Source organism: Poecilia formosa, unplaced genomic scaffold (assembly GCF_000485575.1).
Source record: "Poecilia formosa unplaced genomic scaffold, Poecilia_formosa-5.1.2 Scaffold115, whole genome shotgun sequence".
NCBI classification, from domain to species: domain Eukaryota; kingdom Metazoa; phylum Chordata; class Actinopteri; order Cyprinodontiformes; family Poeciliidae; genus Poecilia; species Poecilia formosa.
Genome location: NW_006800054.1, coordinates 1,028,264 through 1,044,277, shown reverse-complemented (window position 1 = coordinate 1,044,277; position 16,014 = coordinate 1,028,264). Strand labels below are relative to the sequence as shown.

At 37.5% G+C, this 16,014-nt stretch overlaps 1 protein-coding gene and 2 long non-coding RNA genes across 3 annotated transcripts in view; 2 read left to right on the top strand and 1 right to left on the bottom strand.

The window, feature by feature from the left end:
• hs3st2 (heparan sulfate (glucosamine) 3-O-sulfotransferase 2) overlaps window positions 1–11,060 on the top strand; it is a 32,508-nt gene extending 21,448 nt beyond the window's left edge. Inside the window, exon 2 of the mRNA XM_007560473.2 lies at window positions 10,169–11,060. Coding sequence (XP_007560535.1) covers window positions 10,169–10,787 — 619 coding nt within the window. The 3' untranslated portion in view covers window positions 10,788–11,060. The remainder of the gene's footprint in view (window positions 1–10,168) is intronic.
• A 429-nt stretch (window positions 11,061–11,489) lies between these two features.
• LOC107837121 (uncharacterized) overlaps window positions 11,490–16,014 on the bottom strand; it is a 6,768-nt gene continuing 2,243 nt past the window's right edge. The window contains exon 2 of the long non-coding RNA XR_001663112.1: window positions 11,490–13,148. This is a non-coding gene — a long non-coding RNA (uncharacterized LOC107837121). The remainder of the gene's footprint in view (window positions 13,149–16,014) is intronic.
• LOC107837120 (uncharacterized) overlaps window positions 14,212–16,014 on the top strand; it is a 5,793-nt gene continuing 3,990 nt past the window's right edge. Inside the window, exon 1 of the long non-coding RNA XR_001663111.1 lies at window positions 14,212–15,431. This is a non-coding gene — a long non-coding RNA (uncharacterized LOC107837120). The remainder of the gene's footprint in view (window positions 15,432–16,014) is intronic.

Genomic DNA, 16,014 nt, shown 5'->3' with positions numbered 1-16,014 from the left:
AATGGCAAACATTAAGCTTTTTTCCCATGAGAGGCAAGTGGCATTAAGTAAAAGCCCACTGACCATAGAAATCTTTGTGATTAACCAACCAGGGTACATCTGGTGATCAATGTTTGCATAACATTTGCACTCAATAAAGTTTAGTCATAAAATGTGAATTTATAGGAGCAAAATGCAAGCATGATTGAAGATGGAAGTTTGAAAGTAAAAGGGAGTCTAATTATGGGAGCTTATGTAAAGTCCAGAACAGAGAGGGAAGAAAAACAGATAAAGAAAAAAAGTGTAAGTGAAGCATAAGTGGGTTTTGAAAGAAAATTCGGAGTTGTCATTTAAGCATGTATATGTTTTTATGCATGATGTTCAACGAAAAGCATCTGAATAGGTTGCTGTTTTCTAGATGACCAGTTCTGATTGTTTTGGCTCTAGATGGTCACCAGAACATGTACAAGTTATGCTGAAAGCAGCAGAGAGAACTTTTCTTTAACTGACACCATGTAAAACTATGTTTTAAGATCAAATCATTTTGGTATTGCTGCAATAAATTCAAGTTCATTGATTGCGCACAAAGAGATGAGTCAAAGTTGACCTTTACATGTTCAGAGTGTGTGCATCACTGATGAGACTGCACTGTTCTTAAGAGGAAGAGGATTTTCAGCTGGATGCACCTGTCTGGAACAGAATAAGCAGTCTCTTTCCTCATGTTAATAGTTCTAGATTTAATGTTGCACTTATATTTTCTTATTAATCGAAGTAGAAATGAACAAAGCCTATACAAGTGAACATTGGTTCTTGGTATTTCTATTTAAATCAAATTAATGTGTAAATACTTTCTTTTTTCAAGGGCTGAAGAGAAAACCTGACAATTCACAGATATTATTGGTCTGGAAAAAGAAAAATAATAAATACCGGTACATTTGCTTTAGGTACATAGTTAATTAATATATTACATGTCAAGATTAGGCAGATTTAGCTTTTTCATAGCTTGACTTTACCAGAGTAAGTGATGTGCAGTCATCAGGAGAGAAAGCAGAGTATTCTCTTCTTGTAGAAACTTGATTATAACCTGAAAACCAAGGCCTCCAGGGAAAATATTTCATTATGAGAGATAATAAGAGGCAACAAAAAAATAAGACAAAAAAGCTGCAGGAAAGCATTTATTTTACACATTTTAAAAAATGTGTTTTTGTGTCAAGCAGTAACAATCATTTTGTCAATCTTCACTCACCAAAGATATTCACATTAAAAATGATAAATTAATTTCTCAACTTACTGTAAAAGGGAAAAATTCCAGTAGTGTAAGATGCATAAAACACACAAAGAAATAAAAAGTTTCAGCATAAACACTAATACAGCACTGTCCTCGTGTAATAAGAATGATCAAAAGTGCAGCATTTTTCTATCTTTTAGAGTTCGTCTTTCAGCGGACCGTTTGTAGTGGCTGCCTGTGGTGTCATTGGTATTACACAGATTCAGTTGTTACTTTCCATTAGTTGTTCTTTGCTTAGGTTTGAAAAAAGTAGGGGGTGGGGAACTGCAGTTACGACATCAATTGCAGTGGTAAAGGATCCTGCACAAATTAGCTTTCAACCATGTTCCCTAGTAGAAGGTTTCATTTACAGTATCGAGCAGATCTTTCACACTTGAGTTCATTTTCCCAGAGGGATTAAAATGTCAGGGCCGGGCCTGTAATGCATCCTGACTTAAAGTTTGGCCAAGAATCGTGAAGAAGATTGTAAATTACCCCAAAGAAATTTGCTGTTGATTCTGAGTGAGACGGCTGTAATCAATCGAGGCACTTCTCTGAAATGTCTGTTAATCAAGATGTGTGTCTGGACACGTGAGTGCGAGCGGGTTCTCCCATTTGTCAGGGCAGGAAGACAGGTTTTCTCATTTCATTTCAAGTGTTTCCAACTTCTATAAACTTTAGTAACCCTTGGAGCAAGTCTGTGGGTACACCTATGTGGGTTTTCTAATTGCTTATAATTATTATCTTCTAAGAGCCAAGAAACTTGGAGCATTTGGAACTCAGTTTTATCTTTTCATTTCAGATAGCATGTGCAGCGTTATTAATTTCTTGAGGGCGTAGTGAAAGAAAAAAAAAAAGAAGAAGAAGCAAAAAGTACATTTCTGATGGTTGATTTAGAAATCTGCCTCAGGTGTAGCATGTTCTCCCACTGACTCTGGCTATCTCAATAACCAGCAGATACATTAAATGGGGCCGTGCCATGCATCTTTTTTGTCGTTTCATTTACTGTTTCTACGTTCACCACTTCAAGTGATAAACTTTGTTGGTTCTTAAACATCTAATAAAGTCAGTCACACAGAGCCATATGTGAGTTGTGAATGCTAATTTAGTTAAAACTACACAAATGAACCTGAACACGAGGCTTCACTACAAATACCAGATCAAAAAAGATTTTGTAGATATTAAAGGCACCCCTCAGTGTTCCTCATTAACATTACAGCAATACAACATGGAACCCATCGCCCCAGACTGCTCCCACTGACATGAAAGCATCCCTGATTTCAATACGAAAATAAGGACTGGTCCTCTTTGATCACTTGATTGCACCATCTTCTCCTTTCCTGCGGTTACACATAACTAATCCTTTTAAAATACAACTGGCAGGTGGAATATTAGTGGACATAATGCTTTTAGTATCTTTTTAATGAGGGGTAGACCATAAGTTTTGCTTTTACTAAACACAAAGAAACAAGACACCTCATTTCTTGTTATTGATTCACTTAGAAAACACTAAAGGGACAATAGCTTAATCTCATATCTAATAGCATCTCATATCCTTGCTCTGAACTTTACAAATGGACAAACTTAAAAGATTAAAATGCAAATAGAGCATTAAAATTCACTATTTATCCATACTTTTAGATCTAGTTGAATTTTAATTGTTTTTAACCATTCAAATAACGAGTAGACTCTGACTACCGGACATGCAAAATATTTACATATGTAAACACCAGTTTTGTGCTAGATTACCCTTAGCTAGATTACCCTTAGCTTTAAATTTAGTGTACATGTTTAAAAAATTCATTCATATTCATAGTTCACCGCCTAAACATTCTGAACTAGACTGACACCTCCTAAAGGAAACAGCTCTCATTCAGTCGTCATAATTTGTCTGAATAAAAAACAAAGCGTTGTTTTTGCCTTTAAATGGGTTGCAACATCAAACCGACTTTGTTTACGGGCATCCAATAATACAACAAACCTTCACTCTAAGTAACTTCATGTAATCTTTCCACACATCTTTAAATCTCCTTTTTGGTTGACCTCTCGGCTTCCTGCCATGTTGGTTCCAAACTCAGCATCTGATATAATCACTGCCTCTCAAGTGAAACCGTCTGAACTATCTCAGTCTGACTTTATCTGCAAATAATCAAAACATCTGCTGTCCCTCTGATGCACTCATTCCTGATCTTACATATCCTTGTCACTCTCAGAGAGAATCTCAACATCTTGAACCCTGCACCCTCTAGTTCTGCCTCATAGCGTTTCCTCATTTGCACCGTTTCTAAATCAAACAACATTGTTGGTCTCACTACCGTCTTGTTCACCTTCCCTTTTATTCTTGCCGACACCCTTTCATTACACATCACACCTGACACATTTCCCCATCCATTCACACGCTTCTCCGCCTCTTTTCCACACTCTCCGTTGCTCTGGGCCACTTAAAGTCCTGAACCTTCTTTACTTCTACTCCTTGTAGCATCACCGTTCCGCATGTGCTCCTCTCATTCACACACATGTACTCTGTACCTCCAACCCTGTTGCAAAGTAACTCACCAGTTGACATACTGATAATGTCATTGCCCCTGATGAGTGACATGGTGTTTGGCATCTTATGTAAATGCCAAAGCAAACTTGCAAATTTATGACGTCTTGTGGCAACTTATATGTATGATGGACTGAGAAAAGTTAGAAGTCACAGAACTATTAATGATTAAGCCCGTTTTTGGTTGTCTCGGTTGTATATCCTGCCCATAGAAAATGTAAATAAGTAAGTAAAATGATCAGTTTAGTCTATCTGTTTACACAGTTGGTACGTATGCCCTCAGCTTACACTTTTAACTTTTACACTTTCAAGGCAATATAGACAAAACCAAGAGGAGAGGCATTACAATTTGGTATCCACAAGGATGCTACAGGGAACATCTTTTGTTCACCATCTATTGCATCACAGTTAATACTGAGACTGAACTGAACTCACTTGATGTTCCCCTTGAATGAAACAAACAGCATTGTTTGTTTCAGAGTTGTAAGAAAAGTCATTTCCACTCACGTTCATGCACATCAGTAATAACTTGAAGCCGCTCTGAGTTTTCCTCATCGTAAACTACTTTTCCTTTCCAGAACACCATCATGGCATAAGCTGGCCAGAGCATGTGAAACAGTGATAATTGTGGGAAGAAAAGTAATTTTCACACCATCATCTTAAACCAAGGTGAAAAAGAACTTCAGCGATAAACTTCCCCAATAAATTTAAAAGCAACAAAGTTATCTAACTAAAATGCCTATTCCTAAGTACTGGAACTGTATCCTTATCATAAATAGATGCTATACTTTATGTGGCGTTAAAGCCTGGATCTGCCGTAGTCTTCGTTAGTAGTAGCAGCTGCCCTAGCTACCAATGGTGAAATCTGTGTGATGTCACAAGACCATTTTTAAGTCGATGCGCCCTGGCTGAGTCATTGTGTTTTCTGGAAGTAACATGGCAGCTGAGGCAGCTCAAGGGTGTGATGTAATGATAACAGATGGGCTCTGGCTGTGCCATTAGCTGGCATGAAGACATAATACTACCTCTACAAGGTGCTTTTTTGGCACTCTATTTCTTCCATGAACACACATTGAACAGGTTGTGGTAAAGTTCCACACACAGAACTTCACCACAACCTGCTGGACTTTAGCCAAGAGTAACACGTTAGCAAACCAAGAAGCTGTCAAATGGCCATCAATGTTTTTCAATCTTTAGACTACATAAGTTCAACACAAATTTTATAAGTAGCACTGTATATCAACCGCTGTGAGCTCCTTTTCACGTCTTTTCTCTCTGTAATTATGACTTCATTTATGAAAGCTCACATGCTGTCGGTTGTTGATGGGGACATTTATTCAAACGCTACGAGTTTCCAGATGTGGCTGTTTAACAGTCCATCAGTCATACCTATCATTGGTTGTAACTTGCCAGTTTTAAATGGCCAGTTAACATTTTATGAATGACTTTGGATGGTGGGAGGAAACATCATTGACCTTCTACTGCTCGGCAACAATTATGTGTGCATATTAAAATTTGCCTTTTCTTAAGAAAATTGACCAACTTTGACAGATTCAGCTTGAGACCATCCTGTCAAAATGAGTCAGAACGCCTCCAGATGCAATCCAGATGCATTTTGATTCCAAAGGTGTAATGCATACATTAACGCCTTTGAAAAAGTGCTTTGCTAGATCTCATCTTATTACCAAATGCAAATACATTTTTACCAGGGACTGACTTTGACAAACGCTTTGACGATATTATCTACTTTCTAAATTAAACTCTTGCATTAATCACAATACTATAGACAGAGCATTGGTAACTAAGAAAATAACAAGCAGCTTTCTATATTACAAAAAAAAATCCTAATTATTTCTCACTGGCTTTCCACCTTGAGATGTGTTTGTCTGTTCTATCAGCTCCATCAGTGTTTTATATCTTCTGTGTAGCAGTCATTTAATCTATCAGGCACTAAGACTCCCAGGGAGTAAACAAACAGAACAGCTGTAAAAATCAATAACTCCAGACAAGGTAGGTGCTGCAACTTTATCTGATGGACAGGCTCACCTTTGTAGTTTGTATTCAAACAAAAATAGCAAACCTGAATGTGAATTATTCTCCAGATTGATTATCTTCTTTTTTTACTGAATGTCTCACCATCTTCATGCAAATGATGCGACATGCTTGGAAATGTAGTCAACAGACTAGAGTTGTAACCGTCAAAAATCCAGCCAGCAGTAGTATTTTGAAAAGCAACATTTGCGAACTTTCACTGTGAGTGTTGTCAGTTCAGAGTTCTGATATGACAAGTTGCAGTTTTGAACCAGAACATACAGATCTTTTTTTTTTTTTCTAAAGATAGTAAAAATGCATGGAACTGACAAGTCAGAAATCAAAGATCCTCCCTTCAGCGGAAATAAGGGCTCTGAAGATTATCAAGCATCTTGGATATAGCTGCAACTTTTTTTTATTTTATTTTTTTATTCCGGTGTGTGTTGGTGTGCTGCATCTGCGTGTGTAGCAAAGCTGTTTGCTCGGAAAGGTGTCGTTCTCATAAAAGATTAATAGTTCCCTGGTGGCCCTGAGGCACCCAAGCCAACAACTCGGGGATCATAAATAAAACTAAATGGATCAATATTTCCAAGACTTTAGCAGTAACCTATGGCTACCCCTACCTTGAGAGAGAAAGCTCTGAGAAAGGTTAGGTTTTAATCGAACCCTTCCTCTGGTAATAATAAAGAAGGTGTCCTATTTATCATCAGCACTGTGTCGTAACGTACCTAAAATAAAGAAACTGCTCTGCATTCTGAAACAGTAACTGTAGAAATTTAGACATCGCATCTTCTGATGTCATTCACCTAATGACCAGTTTCAAAAGAACTCATGAGATTATTTCTCCTAAATTGCCGAGTTTTTGGGCTGATGATGCAACTGAGTCACATTTATGTCTGGAGAAAACAGACAATCATGAATGTATGGCTGGTCTCTGAATGGTAAATGAAGCATTTGGTCTCCAAACTGCCAGACACATTTGGTTATGAATCAACTTTTATTGACCAAAGTGCCAAAGCAAAATGAAGTATTACAGCAGGACGGAAACCTCTCCTTGATGGACATGACAAATGCAGTCATTTGCCTGAAGCTTGCAGACCGATTATTGGTGCAGTATGATGATGGTAATTGTGATGCATGTTTTGATTATACAACCTGACCTGTCACTGTCGTGTATCTGAAAATTCATCCAAAATTTGGATGTTTTTGTGTTTTATCTCAGCAGCAAATCTGAGACTCACATATAGCTTTGTTTGTTTAGATTTATTTCATAGGTTTACAATGTAAAACAAGTTATTATCTTCATTTTATTCGCATTAATTTTCAATTTGTTGCAAATACTTTAGCAAAGCATATGAATTTACCAACTTGAATGATGAGTAGTTTCAACTCTAAGACATGAAAAAAATCAATAAAAATCTAAGTTTATGCAACATCTGTTTGCTCTCTCATGAATGCCCAGAAGAAAACCCTGAGGATACATTTGATTTGAGTTGGAATAATCAGAACATTATGCAGTTGTGACAGCCGCCAAATATTGAAGGACTGTGCCAGACGAAAATAGATAGTACCTTGAAAGAAAGAAAGAATCTTGATGCTAGGTTAAACAAATTTGATAAAAGAATTGTGATGGTCAGAACTGGTAGTGCAGACATCTAGTTTAGCTCATTTAAGGGTGACGCAAGACCCGGGCCGAGAGTAAGACATGTCATCCATTTATCTAAGGCAGTTCCTCGGAGTCAAAAAGTTCTGAAAATGATTCTTTGAATCCCTTTTGCTTGCACTCTAAAGCTCAGACGAGTATTTTATGCAATTTTCAAATTTTGCAGCAGTGTCCTGGTAATAATGTTACCTTACATGAGGGGTTTCAAACTCAATTTCACCGAGGGCCACTTCAGCATATTGGCCACCCTCAACAGGCCACATTGACGGTACAAATCAGGAGTGCCCAGCTGCAGTCCTTCAGACTGCAACTTTTAGATGCATCCCTGCTAAAATATACCCCAGACAAAAGGTTGACTTCCCTCATTAGCAGCAACTCAGTTCTGTAGAGGCTTATAATGAGTCAATGATCCAGGTGTGTTAGAGAAGGAACGCATCTAAAGTTGCAGATGGTAGCTCTGGAAAACTAGACTTGGGCACTCCTAGCTGTAGGGATAGGGCTGTAATATATATACATTATAGACTTTACGCAAAAATTTAGTCTCAGAGGCAACTGAAATCAATTAATTTAAAAAATCCTTTCTGAATATCATCTCATGGTCTCTGAACTAAATGCGTCTTTCTGACCGGGAGCTGACAGCGTGTTGAAGAGTTATGGACCGGACGCTTTGGAGCGTCTGGTTAGGAAGCGCATTACAAACCTTTGGTTTAAAATGGCGCGTTAAATTCAAGTCTCCATTACAGACCAGAGAAAACTAAAGAGAATGCAACGTTGTGTTAATTCATTTGAGGACCCGGCAGTTTATCTTGAGAAAATAAATGACGACGCAGAAGTTAATTAGACTGTAACATGCGCAGTGCGCTGCTCAACCACTGCGGACGCGGCTCCGCCGCTGCGAAGAATAAGAAACTGCTGAGAGTAACTCATCCAGCGGATTTAACAAATGGAGCCTTCTTGGTGCTCGTTACCCAGGAGAGCGGCGCTCTGGAGGAGCTGCAGACGTAACATCTGACTGTTTCGGAGAAGCGAAAACACGCAAAAAAAAAAACAAAAAAAAATTCCTGGTAAGAGGGCACACCGGCCCGCGCAGGGTAAAACACTCACAGAATTCAGTTGATCTGTTTGGATCAGACAGATCCAACTGACTGATGAATTAGCGCCGATTTTTCTGCAGATGGGAACCAGGAGGAAGTGCGTTCAGACCCCAGCGGGTGAAGTGATTCTAATTTAAGTGAAGTCGCTTAATTCAATTTATTAAAAGTTATTGGGGCCTCAGTCAGTGGTTTTTGTCACTACGGAGAAAAATGTAGATACATTTATCTGCTTAATTTGTGATGGGATCTGGATTCACGGTGAATATTAACTAAACCGCATAAAATGTGACTAAATAGCCGATGTTAATATGACTAATTTCACAGATAAAAATAGTACAGGACCGATTTTTTTATGTTGTCGTTCAAGATAACGGATAACAAAAAAAAGTCTAGCGCGACCTGCCGCCCTGACACCAACTCACACACATCTTCATTCACAGTCTTACTTGTAAATCGATTTTTCTTTTCTTGGACGTTTTGATGTTAGCTTGTTGATGTCTCAGTTTTATTTGCAGGGAAAATCAATAAGCAGCTTAAGGTGACTCTGCTGCTCTCTAGTGGTGAGAAGCCGTAACGTTGGCTGGTAACAATCGGAATGCATTATGGGAGATGTAGTTTGTAGTCAATTCGTGCTCAAAACCTATTTTAAGTCAATCATGGACCTATAAAATGGTAGGGGGGTCGCATAAAATGACATGGCATGCCACATGTGGCCCGCGGGCTTTGAGTTTGACACATGTGCCTTACATCATGTTAAGCAATGCAGAAGCTTTGTCCTCACTAATGAATCTGCACTTTGGCTTTCCAAATGCTTGAAGTAGATTAAAATGTTTTTGATCACTCATAAAAAAACAGGGTTGCACATTCTACTAGACAAGATTATTTTACAAAATGCCCTTAATTTTTTTTACAATTAGAGCCATATAAAATACATTTGAAATAAGCCAACATTAATAAAAAAAAAAAAAAACAGATAAGAAACAGCTCTTAAAAGCAGAGCTTAAAGCTCCTAATCTTAGGGTTTGAGCGATTTCACTCTCTGAGGCCGCAGGCCACCACGGTTGAAGGTTGATTGTACAAACTCCCCTAAGTCATGATGAAGGAGTGCTGACCTAGCATGACTTCATAAAGGCAGTAAAATTATTAAGAGCATGTTTACTGCATCATAAAATAAAACCAAGCGTACAATTTACAGCTTTCATACAGTCAACATTAATTTGCTCTGGCATACTAAACCTTTATGCATTTTATCACAGTTTTAATATATTTAGTAGGATGTCATGTATTTTTGTTGACCACATATTTTGTAAGTGTACAATTTGGTCAAAGCAAGAAGGCTTCATTTTTTTTCTTGACTTTTAATACCAACTGTACATTGTGATATTAGTAGCTGTCACTTCACTTTTGTAGCCTATTATTATTTTTTGTAACTTTTCTAATATGCATAAAGTTTCAGGTGCTGTTTTTATGCTCCAGTTGGAGCATTCCCCTGACGTACATATCCATAAAAAGAAAACCATTTTGAAGTGTTCCTAGAAGAGCAAAAAAAAAAAAAAGCTTATTCATGTTTTTTTTTTTTCTCACACTAGGGGACTGATGCCACGCACACTCGACAGCCAGATAACGCTAGAGAAGACTCCCAGCTATTTTGTGACCAGAGAGGCACCTCACCGCATCTCCAGCATGTCTCATGATACTAAGCTGATTGTTGTGGTACGAAACCCTGTCACCAGAGCCATCTCTGACTATACCCAGACTCTATCGAAGAAGCCTGACATTCCCACATTCGAAGAGCTAGCCTTCAAAAACCGAAGCCTGGGTCTTGTGGACACGTCTTGGAACGCCATTCGGATTGGAATGTACATCCTTCACCTGGAAAACTGGCTGCAGTATTTTCGACTGTCACAGATGCATTTTGTGAGCGGTGAGCGGCTGATAACGGACCCAGCGGGGGAAATGGGCCGTGTCCAGGACTTTCTAGGGCTGAAACGGATAATCACGGACAAGCACTTCTACTTCAATCGAACCAAAGGTTTCCCCTGTTTAAAGAAGCCCGAAAGCAGCAGCCAACCTCGATGCCTCGGCAAATCCAAGGGCAGGACTCACGTACAGATTGAGCAGGAGGTCATAGAACAGCTCCAGGAGTTTTATAGACCTTTTAACATCAAATTCTATGAGACTGTGGGACAAGATTTCAAGTGGGATTGAATGTACTTTGAACAAAAAGAGAGAGAACCGTTTATAAAAAATGCCTACCTCTGGAAACAAGTTAATTGAGAATACCTTTAAAATATATTTAACTGAATAATAAACAGAGTTCATACTATGATCAAATAAGTGGTATTAAGATTATAAATCTATAAATATGGGTTTATTCTGTGGGTCATCTGGGGAGAAGTGTAATTTATTTATTGATACATAAAATATATACCAAACAATTTTTCGTCTCATCAACATACCAATTAAATATTATTCAATCTACTTTAATGGATCAACTTATTTACCAAAAAAACGTCACAAAGCTTTCCCACCATTTGCCATCACCATCCACACAATCATGACGCAGCTTAAATATTTATTATCCAGATTCCTTATTTATTCATTATTTCCTCTGAAAATGATCTGCTGTCCTTACTATTAAAATGAGCACTCCACATGAAGTCACCCCATAATGTCAGATGAATAATAAAATCAGCCTGTCAGTTTTTTTCTGCAGTTAAACTTGTTTTTATTGCAGACATAAAGTGTGGAAAACAGAATTGAAAAATACTGTGAGAATTAACAAATTAATAGGTTTAATCAAAGATCTCCTTTAACTTTTATATATATATATGTTTAAATTTTGGTGGACTTAAGTTTTTTTTCTGTGTTTGTATTCTTATTGTGATCATCAAAATAAAAGTCCTAAATACCATAAACATTTATTGGCAATACATTTTTTTCAGTAAGGCTGCATGGAAAAGACATATTTTATGGTGTCTTTTTAAGTATAACACCAATTTTTCAGAAATCTGACATTTTACACACATTTGCATACACACTCTGGTCATGACTGTTAAAAAATGTCTGGATACTATGATTGCAAAGTTGCTATTATTAAGCCTTTTATTTATGTCTATGTCAATAAATAACATGTCAAATTAATGATATTTTGCTGCTAGTTTAAAACTCTGACCGATCTCGCTTGGAATCCTTAGAGCACTAAAATGTCTTGATTTTGTTTTGAAATTCTGCTTTCTGATTCAAATGAGAATGATAACCTGCAATGATCATATGCAAGTCATCCTTTCTACCTGATGAGATCATGACAGAGTGACTTCTCTGAGCTGGTTAGGACTAAATCAGCATAAAGTCTTAAGAGACAGATCGGAAAAATGACGTCCAGACACAAAAAAATGCACTAACCCAGCACTGAGTGAAAGCCGAATTAAAATAACAAAGCATGGATCAACTCAGTTAAAGTTTGGTTGTGAAATTGATTTCCATTAATTGTTGACTTTTTATTGTGTTCACATCCAGTATAGTCTTAAATTAAGCCCCGTTTTTGTCTCTATGCTTCTGCTGTAGAGAGCAGAACCCAGAACCTCTGCATGATAGACTATGACAGAAAACAGCCAGCCAACTTGGGCAGAGAGAACAGCTGTAAAGCCTGACAATCCCTCCAGCTAAAGAAGAAGAGCTGAGGGCAACAATTCACATTGGTTCCAAAAAAAAAAAGAATTTTGAAATCTTTCCCAGTTTCTGCTGGAGACAGGCACTGCAGTGACAAGCAGGTATGGACCAGGGATGCCCAAGTTCAGTCCTAGAGAGTTGTTATTCTGCAATTTTTAGATGCATCAATTCTCTAAACCACCAAATTCAAATAAACACTTTGTTACCAGGCCTCTGCAGAGCTAAATGGCATGCTTAGGGATTTCAGTCAATTGATATACACTGTATTGGAGAATAAATGTATCCAATAGATGCGGGATGTTAGCTCTACAAGACCAGGCTTAGTCACCTCAGGTCTAAAGGGTAGAGTTTAGGACCCGTTTGTTTTTTTTTCCATCAATGTGAAGAACCTTTCCAGGCTACCCATGCAAATTCTTTAGAAAAGCATATATTGGCTTCATAAATTACTGAATGACTTGAACTAAAATAGGCAGAATCAAAGCTTAAAGTTAGTCCCTGAAGTAAAACTGGGATGACAATATAACTTCTACACATAGAGTGAATCAAAAATGTACTTTTAAGTGACTATTCACCCATATCCCACCGAGAAGATTATATGAAACATACCGAATTACTGAGGTTGACAGTTTCCAGCGATCCTGTTAAAAGTTAAAATGTTCCTTTCCAAATGCTTCTCTGCATGTCTTGATGTCATTTTCGTTCGCAATCCTTTTTTTCTTCCTTGACAGATTTAATGCTGTCACTGCTCTGAATGGCTCTCCGTGCTGAGCAGCTGCATTAACCTCTTGAGTTTTCACCCTGAAGCCAATCAGAGTTGTCATTAATGATTTCCATCAACGCATCTTTGACAAGGAAGAGATGGGGAATTTCTGAAGGGGGTAATAATGGGTACAGTATCTGAAAAAAAAAAACAACAAAAAAAACAAAACAATAATGCTTCAGTAATAGTCTCAAACTATTTGCATGTGAATTTGCATTATAAGCTCAAAACTTGTCATGTAGATTCCTACAGCAAAATTGCACAAGACCTCTGAGTCAGGTTAGACTTTTCAGCATGTGGGTTTTATGTAAAACCAGAATATCTAACAGGACCATTTGTTAATAGTCCTCATGGGTCAAGACCCTAAACTGGGTCATCTTTTAATCATTTTAATAATAACAGCATGCTGATGATGATTTGCATTAACTTTCGAATTCAATATGCTCTAAACTGGAAACAACAAAACCGTCTTAATTTAAGTGCATGTCCATTTAAAAAAAAGTTTAGAAAAATAATTAATTTTATATTAGCTTTTAATTATATATATAGCATAACTTTATATAAGAAATCATGGGGATCAATAACACAATCCAAAAAGTCAAGGTATATTTTAGGAGTTAAGATGCAACTACTAGAGCTAAGATCTTGTTCATGTGTCTTTTCAATTTTATTTATTTTTCCTTCTTGGGAAAAGTTAAGTTTCCAAGAGTCCTTATAATGCATTTGATTCAGGTGTGGTGAAACCAGAGTTTCCCAGCTCTGAATGCAAACACTTTCAGCTTAACATAGTTAACTTTGACATAGTTACATAAAAATAACTAATATTGCTCCATATGACCGGATTAAAAGAAGAAAACCACACAGACTGAAATGGGTGAAAACTAACACCAGTCTCTGTATGCCTGGGCTACTGCATGAAAGATTTCTCTGACTTTATCTATTCACGTTTCACTTTTACTGCTTAATCCCCTGCTGCACGCCTTGTGAGTCCAGGCGCCTTATCCAGGCACGGTTAGACTAATGTGCTAATGCGACAATGTGACCCACCATATTAAGAAAATTGGGTATTCACTTGCTTTCCAACTGATGAACTCATGTCTGTTGGCCAACAGCAGTATTTAAACTGTCATTTGCGATATTCCTTATTAATATTTGATTAACCTGCCAGTGCTGTCTGCAGCTGGCTGCTACTTAGTGAGCCATCAGCAGACATACCAGTTTAGCAATAAGCTCAACCTTATCTCCGTTCAGTTAATTATAAGTTTTCCCCAAGAATGCTTAGGGCTGGATGACATGGCACTAAGGAAACTCTTCTCCCCCACACACACACCACATGACACTTAATGTATACTTTAATGTTTAATTAGCCCTATAGATGGCTTCTTTCTGTTTTAGTCATAAAACATCAGATGAATATTTTAGTCATTTTTTGTAAGTCCTATAGAGGATCATAGCATTATACTGAAATATATTTTTTGAATATTTTTCTAGGGCATTAAATCTAACACCTGCAATGCTACTTGTGTATATATTGTAATAACTTCTCATTATAAAGAAACAAAGGTTCAGTGGAAAACTAAAAGCTGTCTGACTGACCACTCTAACCTTCAACGTAAATACCAAAGAAGCTGTTGTAAATGTCATGAACTTTGAAAGACTCTGAGGTAAAATAAACCTCTGGCACTCATCAGAAATGTCTAACAGTTCATACTGGAATCCATTAAGCGAGAGCGAATTTATTTTCCACTTCATTAAATGAAAACATAATGAGTCCAAAAGGCTTTTATAACTGCTGCTGCTAAAGCTCTTAAATTTAACACCAAACATCTCAAAGAGAAGCAGCAGTGAAATATGAGATGTTGTAAAGATCACAAAATGAAAGACTGACACAAAACAAAGATCATTTAAAGGGCAAATATCAGATTTTAGAACTGGAAAACTTAAACATCCTGAAAATTTGAAATGCTGATATCTTATGATTGGTTATTCCCCCTTTTCAAGGCAAAAAGTTACTTTCATGTCATTTTCTGACAACAACAGGCAGTCTGAACTCGATAAATACTTCAAGATATAAATGGTGACACAGCATCTGCCACCAATTTTCCTGCTCCGTATTGTTGTAAACGAAAGAACAATCTTTTAAACAGATGTTGAATCAATGTGTGGGCACTAATTGATGACACAAGATGGAGTGAGCACTTTTACTTTAAAAAATTTGGAAAAAGTATGAGTAAGCTTCACAAAAAAGTAAACAGGTTAAAAGGACAGACTTCTATTCACCCATCAAACACAATCTGTCTTTGTTTTGCTTTGATTTAAGGAAAGAAGAACCCCAAGGGCAGGTCCAGAGGATGAAACATAGTTCACGACAGAGCTAGAACGGATAGCCCGAGCAGCGATTCAACAGCTAAACTATCGAGGTGACCCTTTGTCTATCCTTAAGTCTATCCGATAAGAAAAGGCGTTACGTGTCCATCAGTATGAAAGTTTCTGCTGATAGCTACAAATCTCAATAAATCTCTATCTGCTCTCTAAAAACTTTTCTCTGGAATGCTTAACAATGACAATTAACTACACCATGGCTCACTAATGTAAATGAGGCTTTCCCTGTGAGACGGTTGTTCAGAGAAAAATGAGTCCAGACACCCGTAGGCATCCCAATGACACATCTGGTCAGAAAAGGAGCAGAAATTACATCTACTTAAAGGCCAACTTTTGTGTTATAAAATAAAGTTTTCGCTATAAGTGGCGTTTTATTACTGCGGCGAACAAAAGTATAAAAAACGTTTTACACTGGCACTTACCTTGCACGACTCTACTAGGCTCTGCTAGGTCATAAGTGTTTTCCACAAATAACAATTACTTGGTACCACCCCCATTTTCAGAACCGACTGTGCTGAGGTCCCAAGCATGTGAGGTCAGGCAAAAAGAGCAGCATCAGAAGACCATCAGTCACTTGTTGTGTCACAAGATCGACTCAGATGCTCCTTTACTTCTCCACCC